Source organism: Vulpes lagopus, chromosome 2 (genome assembly GCF_018345385.1).
Source record: "Vulpes lagopus strain Blue_001 chromosome 2, ASM1834538v1, whole genome shotgun sequence".
NCBI lineage: Eukaryota > Metazoa > Chordata > Mammalia > Carnivora > Canidae > Vulpes > Vulpes lagopus.
The window spans coordinates 169,072,740-169,093,062 of NC_054825.1; the positions used below are offsets into that span (position 1 = coordinate 169,072,740).

The 20,323-nt window shown below is 52.0% G+C and overlaps 1 protein-coding gene across 1 annotated transcript in view; it reads right to left on the reverse strand.

Moving 5' to 3' along the window:
• CEACAM6 (CEA cell adhesion molecule 6) overlaps nucleotides 1-15,257 on the reverse strand; it is a 38,392-nt gene extending 23,135 nt beyond the window's left edge. The window contains 1 exon segment of the mRNA XM_041734571.1: nucleotides 15,194-15,257. Within this exon segment, the coding sequence (XP_041590505.1) occupies nucleotides 15,194-15,257 (64 nt within the window).
• Nucleotides 15,258-20,323: the final 5,066 nt, after the last annotated feature.

Sequence of the window (20,323 nt, forward strand, 5' to 3'; positions counted from 1 at the left end):
GAGGGGTTGAAGTTCACTCGCAGGTCACAGTCACACAGAGTGTGTCACTTTTGCTGGAACTGACCAGGCTGGAGACCTCATATTGGTAACTCCCAGCATCATCCCTCCTGACACAGCAGCCAGGCTGAGGGGTCCTGGTTCCCTGAGAGGATGACCCTTCTCCCCTCTCTAAGTGCCCTCTGCTGTGTCCTGCCTGAGTCTGTGGACACCACACACACAGCCCAGAGTCCCCAGATCCAGGGGATCGTTTCCTTTGTAATAGAGAAGCTCAGCTGGGCACGGATCTCCCCAGTGTTCTCACCTGCTCTGGGGAGGATGGATTTCCTCCTGGCAGCAAGGTCACAGAGAGGACTCTGGGGGTGAGAAAGGGGCAGCCTGGGTGATGACTAGTGAGGGTCCAGTGCCCATCCCTGGGTGTCACCAGCTTGACCTCTGTTTCCAGGGGCAGAGACTCAGGACCAGGTGTCTGAGGAGCTCATTTACAAGGTGTGAAGAGGAATTCTTGCACATCCTGGGAAGAGAAGCAGTGGTGGGAGATCAGGTGGCTGGGGCTCTCTGGTCCCCAAGGGAAGGTTTTGAGGAGACTCACCCTCTAAGGGTCTTTTGGCTGAAACATGGTCCAGAGACTGTCCATGTGGTCTTGAGTATCCTGGGCAGCCTGTGTCCTCTGCCTGAGGAAGTCTCCTGTGGTCACCCTGTCTCTCCCATTGACTGATGTCAGGTAAAAAGTGGGGACAGCACAGGGACCCCTTACGGATCACCCTAGGAGCACCCTAGACAGAGCCAGCAGGACAGAACAGGCCGGTGGGAGGGACCAGGGGGTCTGTTTGAGAAAGGGATAGAATTCAGGCCAAAGCCTGAATTCTTCTCCTCATTAGCCAAAGCCAGCTTCAGGGTTTGGGTTCCTGGGTATTATCTGCATGTCCCTATGTCGTCCCCTGGAGGCGCTGCCGGGGGCTGCATCCAGGATGCTGACCAGCTCCAAAGGATATGGGTGGCCCTGAGCCCTGGGCAGAGGTGAGGGACTGGTCAGCCTGGGTCCTGGTCCCTGTGGGTCCTAGACTGCCTGAGTCCATTCTAGGGCAGGGTGAGCCTGGGGAAAGGACAGGCACTGTCCAGAAGATTCCTGAGCCTCTGTCAGGAGGATTATCTACCCAAAACGATGTGCTCCACAGTAGGAGCTCTCTGTCCTCAACAGTTCAAGGAATGACCTAGTAGTCATCTCTTGAGACTTGGGGGAAAACATACCTGCCTGGAAGGCTGGACACCACAATGCCCTGTCTCTCCATCACAGCCTAGGGGTAGGGGTATTGCCTCCAAGTTATCTGTGTCCCTGTCTGTTCTCTGCTCTAGATCTCCCACAGGAAACAGGAGCTGGAGCGGCTCCACCCAGAGACTCAGCTGAGGGATCCCAGGGCTGCCTCTGGAAAGGGGAGGAGACCCTCAGACCCCCGGAAACAAAGGCAGATCCTGGGTTCTCCTGTCCCACCTGCACGGGAATGTCCCCTAGTTCCCCAGGACTCCACGGGCTGCTGAGAAATCTCCAGGGGTCTCCACAGACCAGGGGCCCTCAGGATGAAGAGCCTGGGAGCCAGGAGGAGTGTGCCGCGGTGAGACAGGGGGGTCAGAGCCTGCTGGGCTGTGGCGCCCTGAGCAAGGCTCTTGGCTACAGAGCAGCTCTGCCGCCACCTGGTGGACAAGGAGGGAAGGAGGGAAGACAGAGACCTGCCCTGCAGTTGGCTATTTTTTAAATTTGTACCTAAGTAATATTTCATATATGTATATACAATTTTGACAACTTTATTGAGATATAGTGGACATATAAGAAACTCACCAGGGGTGCCTGGGAGTTCAGTGTCTGCCTTTGGCTCAGGTGATGATCTCCTGGTCCTGGATGGAGCCCCAAGTGGGTTCCCTGCTCATTTAGGATTTTGCTTCCTCCTTTATTCCTCCCCCTTGGTCCTGCTATCTCTCCCCAATAAAGAAATAAAAAGGAAACTCAACATATGTAAAGTAAACAATATATTGTTTTCCCATGTGGATGCACTAGAAAACTCATTCCTACATAAGATAGTGAACATCTCCCTTCCTCTCAAAAGTCCCCTCATGTCCTCTCTATTCTCTTCTTTGGCCCCTTTTAACCCTCCTTCCCCTGTTCACATGAAACCTTACATTGCTTGTTGTTAGACATTAGTTTACAGTTTTTAGAATTTTGAATAGGTGAATAATACAAAATGATCTGGGGCCGGGGTTGTGTTCTTTACTCAGTGTGGTTTAAAAAAAATTTAACCCATTGGTACATTTATTGCATGGATCCACAGTTTTATTCTTTTTAATCTCTTAGCATAGTACATTGGAAGGGTGCAGAAAGGTTTTTTTTTACTCGTTCACTCATTTATGGACATTTATATTGTTTCCATCTTTGGGCCATTACAAGTAGACTTGCCAGAAACTTTAGTGCAGGAGTCTTTGAAATGGGGGTGTGCTCTCATATCTCGTGGGAAGAGTTACAGGAGGGCAGTGAGGGTATCACTGAGGAGGCACAAGTTTAATTGGTTGAAGAACGTGCGATATTGTTTCCCAAAGTATTGTAATTTTACTTTCTCACTAGTAATGTATGAGAGTGCTTCCATCCTCAACAACACTAATTATGGACAGTCTTTTACATTTGTTTTGCCAGTCTGATGTATGAGAAGTGGCATTTCAGGGGTGCTGTTTGCTTTGGTTTCAACCGTGAAAACATTTATCATTGTCTATTACCTTACTTTAACTTTATTAACAGTGCATGTGAGATTTATCCACTTAATAGTGTTCCATTATATGTATATACTACATCTCCCTCAACTACCCATCTGCAATGGACATTTAGGTGTTTCCATAGCTGGGCTGTTGGGAATAGTGCTGTAATAAGCACTGGTGTGCTCATACCTCCTTGGGATCTTGCTTTCAATTCTTTTGAGAATTATCTAGAAGTGGGATTGTTGGATCGTATTGTAGTTCTATGTTTAATATCTTGAGGAACCTCCATACAGTTTTCCAGAGTGGCTGTACCAGCCTGCATCCCACCAACAGTGTATGAGGGTTCTCCTTTTTCTGCATCCTCTGCACCATTTGTTATTCCAGACTTGTTCATTTTAGCCATTCTGACTGGTGTAAGGTGATAACTCATCATGGTTTTGATTTGTATTTCCCTGATGCCAAGTGATGTGGAGCAGTTTTCCTTGTGTCTTATCTGTACATGTTCTAAAATATTCTCTCCCATTTGCTAGGTTGCCTTTCATTTTGTTCCTGATTTCCACTGCTGTACAGAAAGTGCTTAGTGTGATATAGTCCTACTTGTTGACTTTCATTTCAGTTACCTGTGCTTTTTCTGTCATATCCATGAAGCCTTTGCCAAGACCAATGTCATCAATGTTTTCCCTATGTTTTCTCTTAGGAGTTTTATGATTTGAGGTCTTATATTTAAGTTGGTGAATTTTAGTTGATTTTTGTATGTATAAAGTAAGTGTGCCATTTCATTCTTTTGCATGTGGCTATCCACTTTCCCCAACATCAATTGTTGTAGAGACTATCCTTTCCCACTGTGTATTTTTTTTTAATTTTATTTATGATAGTCACAGAGAGAGAGAGAGAGAGAGGCAGAGACACAGGCGGAGGGAGAAGCAGGCTCCATGCACCGGGAGCCTGATGTGGGATTCGATCCCGGGTCTCCAGGATCGCGCCCTGGGCCAAAGGCAGGCGCCAAACCGCTGCGCCACCCAGGGATCCCCTCCCACTGTGTATTTTTGACACCCTTGTTGAAGATCCGCTGACCTTAGATGCATGGATTTAGTTCAGGGCTCTTTTCTGTTCCACTATTTTTCCCCTCTGTCAATACTGGTACCTGACAGAGAACTGGCTATGAACTTGGGTTTGGCTGCTCACATCTCTTAAACCCACACTTGAGAGACAAGTGACGGTAGATGCATTCGTTGGAGTGCTGTCACCATGCCTTAGAATTTTGATGATGGCAGTTTTGGAATGTAGTTTGAAATTAGGAAAAGTGATGCTGCCAGCTTCCTTCTTGCTCAAGCAGACTTTCTATTTGGTGCATTTTGTGGTTCCATACAAATTTCAGAATTGCTTTTTTCTCTTTCATTGAAAAATGCTGTAGGCACATTGATGGGGATTGCATTGCATCTGATTTGGGCTCAAGTCATGATGTCAGGGTCCTGAGATCAAGCCCTGCGCTGGGCTCCCTGCTCGGTTGGGAGTCGGCTTAAGGATTTTCTCCCTCAGCCCCTCTCCATTCTCAGGAGCATTTCTCTTTCTCTCCTTCTCTCTCTCTCAAAAACAAAACAAAACAAAAACAAAAAACACAGAAAAAGGGAACGATCTCACATTGACGTCACTGGAAACCAGAAGAGAGAACAAAGAATGGACTGAAAAAAGACCATTTATGGGTCCAGGTCTATGAATATTCTCAATGCTTAGAGTTGGTTCTGTGGCTCAAGCTGCGGCTCCTGACCTCCTAACCCCACACAGGGTCTGGGGTCTCAGGAAGGCCCCTGAAAGTAGCAGTTCGCAGGGGAAACTAAACAGCAATTTTTTTTTAAATTTTTATTTATTTATGATAGAGAGAGAGAGAGAGAGGGAAAGAGAGGCAGAGACATAGGCAGAGGGAGAAGCAGGCTCCATGCACCGGGAGCCCGACGTGGGACTCGATCCCGGGTCTCCAGGATCGCGCCCTGGGCCAAAGGCAGGCGCTAAACCACTGCACCACCCAGGGATCCCTAAACAGCAATTTCTGTGGTGTAGTTGATCTGCAGTAAATGCTTATGTCCAGCTGTTGTAATTCCTGTAAAACAAGAAGAGGCCTCTGAGCCCCTGTAACCTTCTGTGAACATATTTGCCTGACATTCAGGTTCTAGGCCTACCTGGCTGCTCTCTGGGAGCCTGGCCATGTGGCAGGTCTCTGCCCCAGGCCCCTTCTTCTTCCCAGTAACACTGATCCCCTTTGCTCTGCTGTTTCCTGAAACTGACAGCACAGCCAGGGCAGGAAGGGGGCAAATCTTTGGCCCCCTTGGGCTTCAGAGCCCAGAACATTCATTGCCCTACTCACTTGGTAGACAGGAACTGCTGCTGTGGAGCTGGGCAGGGAGTTCTGAACAGGAGAGAATGGGTGTTGGTAACAGAAAGGGAGGGTCATTTCTCTACAGGAGTGAGCAGATCTGCCTCTTGAGCAGCCTACTCCAAGCCTGTTGACCCATGTCCAAACATGCCCACTGCACTCCCTGCCCCATTATTGTTAGCCAGGACTCTTCCTGTTGCTCCCAGCACCCACCCTGCCCCTGCCTGGCTAGACTCCAGGGTTCACCTTTGGCCAGCTCAGGGGAATACGGAAATCTCAGGACATGGTGAGGGTTGGTCCTGCCCCAGGAGTAGGTCCACTCCTGGCCAATACATGGCTTGCCTTGCCTGGCTACTCTTAGGAAAGCAGGGTCTGTGAGTGCTGCTGAATTAGTTGGTGGCCCTGCCTTGAGCCTGCACAGCCTGGACCCCAGTGGAAAGGCTGGGGGAGGGAGGGAGCTTACCGGGGATGTGGAGCTTCTGGCTGGACCATGGCTTGGGGGCAGAGACAGGAGTTAGCATCCAGGGCTGTGAGGAACCTTGAGCCTACACTCCCAGTCAGGGACACGTCTTCAGTGCTCAGAGAACCACAGAAGGAGCACCTTCCAGGGAAAGACCCATAGGATATTTTAGGGCTTCATGAGTGCCAGGTTATAACCTATGATCCAAATTCCACAAGTCAGGGAATATGGCCAGTGGAGGTCCTGTGTGCTGAAGCCCCAGAGAAAGGGTCAGAAGCCCCCAGAGTTGAATCCAGGAGTGGACACTGTGGGGCAGGAGTAGGGATCCCAGTTGCTTCTGGGCTGAAGAGATACTCACTGGGTGGGGATGGATGTTGGGCTCTGGAGCTCTTTGAGATCATGGCAGGCAGTGACCCTAGGAAAGACCACATGTGATGGGAGCAGGGTGAGGTCACAGCTTTGGGGTCACAGCTGGGGACAAGGAGGATCCTCATGCAGGTAGGAGTTAGAGATCTCTTCTCTCCACCACTGCTGTTTAGGAAAGCAAGGGCCCAGGAGAGGGGATAAAGAAAGGCCATGGAGCACATCTGTCCTGGGCCCACAGAGGAAGCCTCGGAGGCTGACGGGAGTCTAGGAGAAAGTGTCCTGAAAAGTGATGGAAGACCCAGGAGAGGAACCAAACGTGAGGGTTTGATGAGTCGAAGGAGCAAAGCTGCAGCTGTATGTTCAGGACAAGCGGAGAGCCCTGGGGATACTGGATCTTTGAATGTGGGGCTCCTGCTGGGGTCAGAACCAAGTCCCCTCAGGCCTGGTGATGCTGTAATGTGACACTGGCCATCATCAATCTCCATTTGCCTGGAAGAGGCAAAAAGGACATGCCAGGACGTCCCCATGGTTGAACCCAGGTTTTTTGTCTCCCACAACAGAGGCTCTGGTTCTTGCATCTGCCATTTTGAGGGATGATCCCACCTGGCCAGTCAGGCTCTTCCACTCTTTGTTGTGTGACCTTTCCCAGGATCTCTCTCACATCTGGAGCCCACAAATCCCATGCACAAGGTGTGTGGACTAAACAAAAACCACAGGAGGTGCTGTTTACTGATCCCTTACTCCTGTCAGCATTGCTGTAGGTTTGCCAAGTAATCAGGACAACCCTGAGGGGCTGTTCCCCAATTGTCTCTCATTTATAACTGAGGAGGCTGTGAAGGAAGTGCCCAGGTCTGCAGCTGATGAGGAAGGAGCCAGTTGGAATGAGAGGGAAAATCCGGGGGGCAGTTGGGAGGCCTGGAAGAGCCAGCCCAGAATCCTAGGTCAGAATGGGGTCTCCGTCCTGCCCAGGAGTCAGCTGTGGGACAGGATCAGCGTGTGGGAAATGCCATTGTACCTTCCAGTCCTTCTGTGGAGCAGGAGACACCCCAAGGCAGCCATGAGCGCTGGTGAGCAGAATGCCGAGTACAATGCCCTCCCACAGTGAGGCCTGTGGTCTTTCATCCAAAATAAGAAGAAAAAGTCAAGGGAGTGCGTCCGAGGTCAAATCTGGGGACACCAGGAGGGGCCAAGAGGGAAGGGTATGCTTAGGGAGGAAGGCAAGGCCACTGAGGTCTGGGTGGTGTATGTGTTGTCACCAGTCCTGACCCCTTGACTGCTGCATCATTTCTGCTCCTCGAAGTAAAACCCTGGACTTGCTCTAATCCTCACGTAGTTCCCCACACCAGCACAGCTGTCCTGTGTATCTTCCTTTCACATTATGCCTTTTCCCCTGTGTCCTCCCTTTCATCATCACTGATGCTCTTACAGGGAGATTCTTACCTGTCCACTCAACACTGATTAAAGAGAATAACATTAGATGATAACTTTTGAGGTCAGTTCTCTGCAAAGCACATGGGAAATACTTTGTATTTATCTCATCTGTTGCTTCTCTGCCCTGGAGGGGGCCAGATGTCATCCCCACTGTGCAAAATGAGTATCTGAGTGTGGAAAGAGCTTAACTAAATCAGTGAAGGTCACAGAGCTGCAATGTGATAAGACAACACTGAATCTCAAATCCACATGACATTATAGCTAGTAACAAAAACATTAATAACTAAAAACCAATAGCTACTAAATTTTATTGAGCCCCAAATCTAACCATGATACTGTCTCAGGATTTCATCTCATGAGCCCATATTAACAACCCTCACAGCAGCCCTAAGATCCACCTGTTCTTTCTAGTTTTTAAGATGAGAACACTGAGGTTCAGGAGATTGTCTTGCCCAAGGTTGAAGAGCTGGTACATAACAGAAGCAAGATACTACAAGCAAGTCTAATTCCGGGGATCTTATCCATGATGTCTTGCAGGCCTCTACCTCCTCCTCACACTGAGGGGGTCAGTTTTGCTGGAAGTGACCACCTTGGAGACTTCACACTTATAATTCCCAGCATCTTCCCTCCTGACAGGGCATATGGTCAGGGTGCCCTTGTCCTGGGACAGCTTCATCCTCTTTATGAGCTTTAGACTCTGGCCATTGAAGGAACACTGGATAGAGACCCCAGTGTCACTTGTGGAGATCAGGACCACAGAGTTATTAGGTTCTATGACTATGGTATTTCTGGCCTGGAGACAAGGCTGGTCCACTTGCTCTGTGGAGATACACAGGGGGAAACAGAAGGAGAGTTGGCCTGGAGCCAAGGGCTGTGCTCTTTCCTCTGAGATCTAGGCCACTCTAAAGCCCCCGTGAGCTCTGTAATGGTGACCCAGGGGATGATCCCGTTGTCTTCAGATCCGATGAAGGTCTTTGTTCAGGTGATGATCTGTAAGGAGAGGGCTTTACTTCCTCCTCTGACCCTCACATTCCCTTCTGGCCCTCAGTCATGTGTCTGCTCTGCCTGGACATCTCTGTAGTATCAGCACTAGGAACCTCTTTTAAATTGACATGTCCAGAATCCTCATCATCGGGTGGAATTTTTTCCCATGGAATTCTGTATGATTTTTTTCTTGAATTTTTGTGACTTTAAAAGATGAGGCTTCTTTCCTTATATATCTTTCCATGTAGTTTGGGATTGGAAGACTCATAGCCCTTCCATCTCTCTGTTCAAGATAGCTTTATGTAACATAGGGAAGGCATTCACACTGTCTTTTTTTTTTTAATAAAGATTTTATTTATTTATTCATGAGAGACACACAGAGAGAGGCAGAGACCCAGGCAGAGGGAGAAGCAGGCTCCATGCAGGGAGCCCGACGTGGGACTCGATCCCTGGTTTCCAGGATCACAGCCTGAGCTGACGGCGGCGCTAAACCGCTGAGCCATGCAGGCTGCCCCATCATCCACGTTGTTATAATTTACTAGGGAATGAGAACAACCTGCCCAGTCTTCATAACCTTAGGAATCCAAGACTTTTCAAACTACAGGATTTCTCACTCTGAAAAAGATTTTCACCTCCAGACCTGTGGATTCACTCTCATGGCAAAAACCTCCTGTAGAGAAGTGGTTACTGTATACACAGTACTGGCACTCTTAGGAATAGAAGAAAACTACCCCCAACATAGTGAAGGCCTTATATGAAATGCCCGTAGCTAGCATCATACTCCATGATGAAACACTGAAAGCATCAAATAGAAAGATCAAATAGAAGAGAAACATGCCACTTTCACCACCTGTATTCAAAATAGTTCAGAAGGGGATCCCTGGGTGGCTCAGCGGTTTAGCACCTGCCTTTAGCCCAGGGCGTAATCCTGGAGTCCCGGATCGAGTCCCAGATCGAGTCCCGCATTGGACTCCCTGCATGGCGCCTGCTTCTCCCTCTGCCTGTGTCTCTGCCTCTCTCTCTCTCTGTGTCTCCCATGAATAAATAAATAAATCTTTAAAAAAAAGTTCAGAAATCCAAGCTAAAATAATTATGAGAAAAAAAACCCCACAACGCAATCAAATCAGAAAGGAATAAGTATAATTATGTCTGTTTTAGATGACATGAAATTATACGTCCAAAGTCCTAAGGATCCCCCCAAAGACTGCTGAACCAATAAACAATTTCAACAAATTTGCAGAATAAATAATCGACATATAAAATCAGTCTGTTGCTAATACTAAGAATGAACTACCCCAAAATGAAACTAACAGAAATGTCTGTTCATGAGTTCTGCCCATTTCTTGACCAGATTCTTTGTTTTCTGGGTGTTGAGTTTGATGAGTTCCTATAGATCTTGGATACCAACCCTTTATCTGATATTTGTAAATATCTTCTCCCATTCTGTAGGGATTCCTGGGGGCCAGAGAGGTGCGGGGTTATCAACTGTTTCCCTTGCTGTGCAAAGCTTTTTATCTTGATGAAGTCCCAATTCCTTTTTGTTTTTGCTTTTGTTTCTGTTGCCTCTGGAGATGTGTCTAGCAAGAAGTTGCTGCGTCTGAGGTCGAAGGGGTTGCTGTTTGTGTTCTTCTCTAGGGATTTGAAGGATTCCTGTGTCACATTTAGTTCTTTCATCCATTTTGAGTTTATCCTTGTATATGGTGTAAGATCACGGTCCAATTTCATTCTTCTATGTGCGGGTGTCCAATTTTTCCAACACCATTTTTGAGGAGACTGTTTTTATTCTATTGGATATTCACGAACAGACATTGCTCCAAAGCAGATATACCAAGAGCCAACAGAAACATGAAAACATGCTCCACATCACTTGGCATCAGGGAAATAAATACAAATCAAAAACTACAATGAGATACCAACTCACACCAGTGAGAATGGTTAAATTAAGTCAGGCAACAACAAACGTTGGTGAAGATGCAGAGAAAGCAGAACCCTCTTACACTTGATGGGAATGCAGGCTGGTATAGCCGCTCTGGACAACAGTGTGGAGATTCCTCAAGAAGTTAAAAATAGAGCTGCCTTATGGCCCAGGAATTGCACTACTAGGTATTTTCCCAAAGGATATAAACGTAGTGATCTGAAGGGATACCTGTACCCCAAAGTTTAAAGCAGCAATGTCCATAATAGCCCACTGTAGAGAGAGCCCAGATGTCACTGTCACATAGTGTGTCAACTAAAGTTCACTTTGCAAAGAAAAGTGAGGGCAACCTGTGGGTTAGAAGGAAATAATTGCAACTCCTATCAGGTAAAAGGTTAATATTCAGAATATATAAAGCACTTCTGTAATTCAACAACAAAAGGCAACCTGACCCTGAGGACCCTTCTTTCTGCCCCATTTGCAAAGCCCCCTTTTATGCAGGGCTTTCTGAAGCTGAGGACCCTCTCCCCACATTCCAGGCTGGACGCAAGGGGCCATGAAAAATACAAGAGTAAGGGGAGGAAGCACCTGCAGACATGTAAGGGGATCATTCAGGGACAGATTTGGGATATGCTCATGACAAGAAAATGGGAAAGAACTTCTAGGCCCTTTTCTGAAAGGCAGACAGAACTTCACATCAGTGCTCAGTGCAGGTGCTCCAGGGATGCACTTATCAGAGACGGTGACAATCTTGACTGTGGTCTTATTGAGGCAAGTGCCATTCTGATAGATAAGTTAGGTATAGGATCCGCTATGATTTACAGTGATGTTGGGGATAATGAGCTCCTTTGTGGATGGCTGGGGTCTCCCACTGATAAGCCAAGAATACTGTGCAGGTGGGTTAGAGGCTGTGCAGCAGGAGACACTGAGGTTTCTCCCTAGATGGTAATAGGAGTCTGAGGGGGAAATGGTGGGTGTGTCGGGGCCATCTGGAGCAAACAGAATAAAGCCACAGGTGACGTAATCCCAGGGAAAGGGAAGCTCCCCGTCTGTATAAGGGCCACAGTGTCCCTCTGAGCTGGGTCCCAACCTTGTTTTCAAACATCCCAACCAGAAGCTCCCTGTGTTCACTGAGCCTGGGTCTGAGACATGAAGCTGTTTCCCCTCCCAAGCTGTTGACCCTCCCAGGGAGGAGCAGCCAACCCCCTCCTAGTCTTGGTTAGGCTGGGCCTGCCCAAGTTTGCTGGGGACAGGAAGCCATGGCCAGGCTGGGGGTCCAGCTGAGGGTCATGGACGTGGACCCCAGAAGGAAGAATGTGGCTTGGTCTCTGGCTGTGTGGACTTGAGCTGGCAGCTGGGCCAGGTAGGAATGGAAGTTACTCAACAGAGCACATTCAGGGTGAATTAGTCACTACAATTGGCACTCACTGGGTTCCGAGTTTCACACTCATAGGGTCCTGTGTCATTCCTTGTGACACCATGTACAGTGAGAGTCCTGTTGTCCAGGGACAGCTCCAGCCTGGGACTGTCCGGGAGGCTCTTACTGTTTATTGACCACAGGCAGCTTGTGCTCTGAGTCTGAGCTTCACACGTTAGCACTACAGAATCCGCATTCTCCACGGGGTTGGAGTTGTTGCTTGTGATGCTGGGTTTGTGTAACTCCGCTGTGCAGACAACAGAGAGAACATTGCCCTGTGTGGTACCTGTGATTCCTCAGCAGGCATCTTTTATATATATATATATATATATATATATATATATATATATATATATATATATATAATTTATTTGAGAGAGAAAGAGAGCGCACAAGAAGGGGGAGGATCAGGCGCAGAGAAAGGGAGAAGCAGACTTGCCACTGAGCAGAGAGCCCCACCAACACCTCGATCCAGGACCCTGGGATCATTACTTGAGCCGAAAGCAGACTCTTAAGCAACTAAGGCACCCAGGTGCCCCTTCCACAGGCATCTTGAATCAGACATGACATATCCCAGCACTCAACCAACTAGAGTCCTTAAAAGAATAAAGCAAATCTGTGTATCCTCAAAAAAACAAAAACAAAAACAAAAACATGAGTATCAGAGCGCTCAGGGAGAGTGAAGCCCCAACTCTGTGTGCCTGAAACTTCAGGCTTTCTCAAATGTGGATTACAGAGTCAGAGGAGAAGACGCCAGACAGAGTCACAGGCAGCCCTGGACCTCTCCTGGCTCATCAGAGACATAACAGCCTGCCCTGGAGATGGGGTTCTGAGCAGAAATGACACCCAGGTCCACCAGGAACAAGCCCAGAGGTCAGTTCACTTCTCAGCGCCCCGCACCCCACCCCCCGCGGCATGGAGACGTAGCACCCCCTGGCTGTTTGATAACGAGTGACATGAGGCAGTGACCCCTTACATGGCAGAGCCGAGTCCAACCACCAAGCGAAGAGCCAGAGGATGAGCAGGAAGCAGGGGTGGTGAGCGATGAATGATCCATCATCTCTTCAGAGAGGGGTCCTGGGTGCAGGATCCTAGGAGGTCTGGCCACACAGGCTCCCTGCCCTCCAGCGGGAGAGAATCCCCCACCATCCACTCCTTCCCTCCTAAGCAAAAGCAACTGAGTCTGCTACGCGTGGACCCTGTGCTGGTTTCAGGTGCAGAGTCAGGAGGGGAAGGCAAGTCCCATCCCTTACTCCCCAGTGGGAGCCACAGCAACACATCAGGAAACAATCCGATTTCAAGTCCAGCCCAGGCAGGTGAGGATGAGCCCCTTGGGGTGGGGGTCGGGGGGCAGGGGCATTCTCCCTCTGATTGCTGAGGCAGGTCATTCTGGTCTAGAGTAAACTGGAGTGAGCCTCCATTTGGTCTCACTGCCCAGACCAACATCCCTCCCACTGATGGAGGAGACGATGGGGCTGGGTCTGCAGAGAGAACTTGGGTGACTGATGTGCTGCTCATCAGTTTATGTGACCCCGATTTAGTGACTGTTTATCCCTGTGCCTTGGTTTCCCCAGAATACAAGAGGAATAATGGTAGATGATGTCTATTTGCCAGGCCTGTGAATTAACCTTTAAACATCCTGAAATACCTGATCTAAATTTTGTCCATAGCAGCTGGTCTATCAAATGGCCTCTGTTCCTGCTCACCCCACAGGAGAGGGCTCCCTGGGCCTGAATCTGGGTGGAGGAGGAACTGCCAGGAGCATCTCACTGCTCTGTTGCTCCCTGAGGAACTGCCTTTCCTCTGGAGACCCCAAGTCCCCCACAGCAGTTGGCCAACGGACTGGGGACCTGTTATGTCTGTGCTGTCCATTCTGAGCCTCAGGTGAAGGCCCAGGCCCTGCCACTCGCCCACAGGTGGCTGGTGACCAGCTCAGGTTGTTAGGAATTCCTTGTTCCCAGTCGGCTCTGCCCAAGAGCCCCAACTCCATCTTGGCATACACTCCCCGGGGTCACCAGAATCAGGGGTCCAAGACAGTGGTCTGGGCAGAGGCTTTCTGGGCTGAGGTCTGGGGAGGATCCCTCAGGCCTGGCCTTGAATGAGTCCTGCAGGGTCTTTGTCAGATGATCACAGAGTCTGGATTCCAGGAAAGGAATTCCAATCCCAGGAAGTATGTCTCCACTGTGTGTGGGTTCCCCACGAAATGCTTGAACCCCTCATGGGACATAATGCACAGAGGGATGGAGGCCCAGTGCAGGCCTGTGACTCCTGTGTGTGTGTAGTGGAAATCCCCCCACCTGACACCAGACATGAGAGAGGAAATACGAAAGCGGAGCTGTCCAAGTACTTGTTCAATTTGAAATTTTTTCTTAATGATTTGTAGGGTGTAGTACCCCATGTCGTTCAGGGTGATGTTCTGGAACAGCAGGGATCCATTGGAGTAGGCTGTCTCTCTGCCTCGTGTGCAGGCCCCAAGGTAATCACTTGTGTGTTTCCTACATATGATACGATAGAATTTCCTCTCTGAACCAGTCATAGCCTAGAAGATTCCCGGGCAGATTGTGGACACGCAGAAGCACATCCTTCCCTTCGGCAACATCAACAGGCACAGATTCCACAGTGACTTGGGCAGTGGTGGGCGAGTTCTGGAAGGTTAAGAGTGAGACTAGGAGGGAAGAGAGGGGATGGATTATTGTTTGGACCTATGTGTTGGGACAGAAAGCTGAGGCCCTGGAGACACAGCAGGTCCTAATCCCCCAGCCTCAGGGGAGGGGTGTGAGCAGACATGGGTATCTGGGTGTCTGTGTGTCTCCCGTTGGTCAAGGTCAGTGGCATGACCACGTTATTTTATTTTATTATTATTATTATTATTTTTTTTGACCACGTTATTTTAAATTCTCAATTTAATTTCCTGTTTCCAAAGCTCTTCCTCAAATGTGTGTGGCTCACACCCTCACTGCCCTCAGATACCTGGTGACACTCAGGGGGTCCCTGGGAGAAGCCTGTCCTGACCATCTCCTATGACGACCCTCTGTCTTCACGTCCTGACCTTTCCCTGCTCTGTTCCCTTCAGGGGGCTTGTCCTTACCGGACATGACATTCCAGATGTCTCTGCGGGTCTGTCTTCCTCCCAGAGAAGTGAGCTCAGGGTGCAGGGACTGGTCTGCTCTGTGCTGTACCCCGGGGTGGCCCGGCTGCAAATACCCAGGGCTGAGCGTCCCCGGGGCCCTCCGAGCCTGGCGCTTATCGGTCAGGATCCCAGGGTGGTGGCAAGGGCAGGGTTTGGGGTCCCTGGGTGTGGTTTCCGTCAGGTTGCAAAACTGAGTCCCGGTGAGGAGGCCCTTGGGACACAGCCCCTCAGTCCCACCTGCAGATCCCGAGGCCGTCCCGCCGCTGAGCCGGCTCCCCCGCCCCGCCCGCCGCCCCGTCCCCTGCGGAGCCCCGTCCCCCCCAGGCCCCAGGCCGCCGCTCCCCCGACCTCCCGCCCCTCCCAGGGGATCGGCCCCTCACCTGCCAGCAGGAGCTCCCGCCAGGGGCCGCGCCCTGCTCGGGGAGAGGCCGAGGGGGGCTCCATGGTGCCCGCTGCCCGCTCCGTCCGGCCCGGGGGAGAGCAGCTGCCGCCGCGCAGACGCTCGGGCCCCGCGGTCCCGCCCGGCAGCTCCGCGTCCTTCCCCCTCCGCGCGGGGCCGCCTCTGGGGGCGGGGCCGGGTCACGTGGGCCGGGCGGGGGCTCGCCGCCCCCCTCCCGACGGCAGGTCCCGGGTTCCCATCCCCGAGGGTCCCCGCAGCTACTGAGGCCTCTGGGTCTTCCGCTGGGATTTCCCGGCAGACGCGAGCGCGCACCCGGCCTGCTCGGCACGAGCACGAGCCCGGGGCGTCGGGTCCGGGGCGCGCCCCGCAGCTCGGGGGCGAGGTGCAGGGTCCGCGCCCCCACAGCCCTCCCTCCTGGCCCTGGGGCTTCCCCCTGCAGAGCGGGAGCCCGGGGCCGCCTCCAGAGCGCCTGTCCCGGGACGTCACCCCCACCGGGCCTGGGGATCACCTGGGAACGTCATCAAGCCTGCGGAGGCCCAGGTGACCCCTGCACAGGCGGCTTTAGCAGATGCGCAGCCAGGCTGAGACCCCGGGACGTGGCGCCGGGGCCGCCTCTGCTCTGCGCCCACGGAGGGAGGGTCCGCAGATCCTGTGGAAAAGCAGATCTGACTCCGCAGGTGTGGTGTGGACCCCGGAGCCTGCATCTAACCAGCTCCCAGGGGACGCGGATGCTCCTGGTCCGGGGGAGCAGGCTTTGAAGAGCCGGGCTGAGGGGGACCCGGTTCCCTGAGAGGGTGACCCTTGTCCCTTCCCTCAGTGGCCTGTGCTGTGTCCTGGCCTTGAGTCTGTGGGCACCACACACACAGCCCAGGGTCCCCAGATCCAGGGGATCGTTTCCCTTGGTTACAGAGAAGCCCAGCCGGCACGGGTCTCCCCAGTGATCTCACCTGCTCTGGGGAGGATGGACTTCCTCCTGGCAGCAAGGTCACAGAGAGGACTCTGGGGTGAGAAAGGGGCAGGCAGGGTGATGACTGGTGAGGATCCAGTGTCCATCACTCAGTGTCTCCAACCTGGCCTCTGCTTTAGGGACACAGACCCAGTACCAGGTATCTCTGGATTTCAGATCCCAGATGAGAAGTGGATTTCTCTATGTCCTGGGAACAGTAGGTGGTGGCGGCCGGTTAGGTGGTTCAACGCACCCTGGTTCTCAAGGGGAGTTTTTGAGGAGACCCTCCCTCTCAGTGCCTGTGAGCAGAACTTGGCCCAGAGACTGTCCATGTAATTCAGAATCCTGTGCATCCTCTGTTGTCTGCCGGGGAAATCCTCCTGTGGTCACGCTGCGTCTCCCATTGTCTGTTGCCAGGCAGAGTGTAGGCTGCACAAGGACTCCTGATAGATTGGGGTGCTCCTAGGGCCCTAGATGGAGTAAGCAGGACAGAACAGGCATGTGGGAAGGACCAGGGGGTCTGTTGGAGAAACGGATGGAAATTAGCTCCTCCTCCACCTCCTTAGCCAAAGCCAACTTCAGGGTTTGGTTTCCTGGGTGTTGTCTGCATGTCACTATGTCACCCCTGTATCGATGCCGGGGGCTGCACCAGGATCTTAAGGAGGCTCCAAAGGATGTGAGTGGCCCTGAGCCCTGGGCAGGGGTGAGGGACTGGTCAGCCTGGGTCCTGGTTCCTGTGGACTGCCTGAGTCCATCCCAGGGCAGGGTGAGTCTGGGGAGAGCACTAGCACTGTCCAGAAGATTCCCGATCCTGTGTCAGGAGAATTATCCACTCAGGGATGTGCTCCACAGAAGGAGCTCTCTGTCCTCGAGATTTCAAGGAATGAGCAGGTGTCCCCACAGACCAGAGGCCCTCAGGATGAGGAGTTGCCACCTGACATCTTTTGAGGTCAGGGTAGGGCTCTGGCCTCCCCTGGTGGTAAGTCCACCTGGGGTGTGATTCAGAATTTGTGCCAGGTCAGTTCTCTGAGAGCAGAGGAGGGACACAGGCTGCCCACCCAGGCCCTCTGGGGAGAGAAGTCATTCACAAGATGTAAATGGGAGGGGGTGTCAATGTTCTGGAATGAATGGAGTCCGGCCTCTAACAGAATGAGGCCCCTGTCCTCCCTCCTGAATCTAGGAGGGGGTAGAGGCCCCACAGGCTAAAGGGATGGCCTTTCCCACTCGGTGGCCTCCCCCCATGCTGATGCCAGGGCCCTGGGTCTACAGCGAAGGGGCTCTGACCGCCAGGTGTTACACGTGGCTGACATGCTTCTAAGTTTTCCTTATCGCCTTCATCCGTGTTTATTGACCTACTCTTACTGGGTGCAGACAGGGACGCCTGGACACAGGCCTGGCTGCCGTCTCATCCTCCCTGACATTGTGGCTGGTGCAGTGTCTGTTCAGAGGACACACTGGGCCCAAGGAGAGGACTGGCCCATCTCTCATCAGGGGCTTAGTGGCGGATGGCCTGCACCCTGGCTCCCCGCACTGCTCTCCCAGATGGTATCTTGACAAACCTTGTCTTCGGCCCTCCCCTGCCTCAGCACCGCCTCCCTGGCGCAGACGTCTGGGCCCTGTTGGGGCCTCCAACTGACCACACCCTGAGCCTCACATAACTGCCTTTGTGTTGGAGAGAAGGGCTCAGTTATAGGATCAGGGCAGCCTCCTGAGAAAGCGCCTCCAAGCCAAGGTGCCCCCCATGTTCTGGGATTGCGTGTCCCATCCAGCTGCATCTTGTTGGGTGGTCATGGGGTCGGGGCAGAACTGGTGCGGGCTGTGCTCCGGAGCTCCAACCTGCTGCCAGTGAGAGCTGAGTGCGGGTCGGTGTTTTCAGAACTTCTCAATCTGTGGACACTGCCTGTGGCCAGGAGCAGGAGGTTCTGGTGATGGCTGGGATTCAGCCACTTGGGCGTGCCTGGGGGGCACACCTGCCAATCAGCAGCCTGTGCACACCCAGGAGAGCCCATGTCACCAGGCCCGCAAAGTCCAGAGGTGGGCGGGTGCTTGGTGAGGACATTGATAAAGCACTCCTCTAGATGGTGGAGCATCAGAGGCTCCCGTGGTTCAGAGGGGACCCAGGGTTGAAGGGCAGGGTGCTGCCAGCCCACAGGTGCTGGGAACCAGACCAACACTGGCCAGTCCTCGACTAAAGTCCATTTTGTGGAGTTTAGACTCATACTTAGGGAATGATGGCAAAGTATATGATTCTGAAGATACAGAGACACTCCTGGGATATAATGTATGAGAGAGAGAGAGAAAGAGCGCCTGTGCCTGGGAAGTGAGGGGAAAGGATGGGGCCAGAGGGAGAGAGAATCTTAAGCAAGCAAGCCCCCCACTGGGGGCTGGGTCTCACCCCTGGGATCACGACCAGAGCTGAAATGAAGAGTCCGCCAATCAAGGCGCACAGGTGCCCCTCATGTCCTTCTTAAGATTTCTTCCAAATGGTACTAGGACTGCGCATTCATTGCTAAGATGCCCCTTCAAATGGTGAGAACATCAGCGAACACCGTCTAAGGACATCGCATACAGATTTGTGCTCATGCGTGTTTCTACGTCCCAATGTCTACAGTTCTCCCTCAGCCGACCTGCCAGTATAACCCGGTGGGTGCCCTTCTGATTTGTGGTTACCCGCTTTGCAAAACCAGTCTTCCAGGTGGTGAGCCCTGGGCGGCCATAAATGAATCTCTGTTCAATATGCCTCCTTGGGAACCTGAATGTCCCTTTTGTCCAGGCTGAGCCCCACAGTCTCCTCTCCAGGGCACTCTGCTCTTCCATCTGCAGGAGCAATCCACGAGGGGGCACCCACGGCCCTCCCTGAACTCTCGTCCACCTTTCCCATCTCCTGAGACAGTTCTAAGTGTTTTCATTGCCACAACTACCAACCCTTAAATGGTCTTTACATTCACCCAGGGTGAAGTTCCTGGGACGGAAATAGGGGTCCCCAGAGAAGAACCTCCAATGGGAGGATGTGTCAGTATGGACTGGTGACCTGGAACCAACCTCAGGTCCAAGGCATTGGCGAGGGGATGGTGCAGAGACAGCGGGCAATGTAGGCTGGACTCTCAGATGCTCCGGCCCCATGTACGGGCTCTGGGGGAATGACTGTGAGCCTGAGTCCCTAACGGATCTGTGCCTATGGGTCTTGGCAGGGCTTCTGTGGAACATTCCAGAAGGGCTTCCCGGGTATTTCAAGAACCTTCTTACCTGGAAGAATCAGGAGAGGTATGGCATTCACCAGGGCACAGGATCTCTCTGGGCCTGAGGGAGTAGGTGGTATCCAGGCTTCACCACCTCCTCTGGGTCAGGCCCCCAGACGTCGGGAGAGTGAGGTCTCACCTGGCCCTGGTTCTGCAGGACACCATTGCTGGGCTGTGTGTGGGGAACTTGGCCTCCCCACCCTCTGACTGCAGTGCAGGAAAGAACCCCAAAGTCCCTTCAGACTTGGACAGTGAAGGAGCACAGGTGAGTTCGGGCAGGTGGGTAAGGAGACTGTAATTCCTGGAGGTAGCAGTGGTTAGGTGATGGACACACACGTGGGACGCAGCCCGTGTGCTGCTGCAGCTGACTCGCTAACGGAGAGGTTGTCCTCTGGAGAATCCAGCCTGTTCCTTGCAAACATTTGCTCACTTCCCACCTTGGTGCTTCCAGCCGAGGCACCTCAGTCCTGTTCCACAAGCCAGTCCTGCATCAGCTCCTTGTCCCCATCACACCCCGGCAGCTCAGTGTGCCCAGCTGTTCCGACCTCCCCGGTCCTCCCAGCAGTCATCGCACCTCTGTCCCCACCAACCTGGAGGCTGTCAGTCATTTGCCAGGAAATGGCAGCTCCTGAACAAAGGAGAGATGCAGGGACAATTGTTAGCTACTCTGCGTGTCTGCAGATTCACATGTGGGACAGTAACCAGGAAAATGATGGAACTTCTTGCTAATTTAAACCTGGAGAGTGTTGCCCTGGGAAGTCATGGTGATCGCCTGGGTATTTTCTTATTTTCTAGTCATAGGCTTTTGAGTTGGGAATTAGAAATTTCCCTTGGATGTCCCCAGCAACTTCCATCCACACCAACCATTTGGGACCCAAACTACCAATTCCACAGCTTAGTACAGGTTTCCTATTGGGGCCAAGAC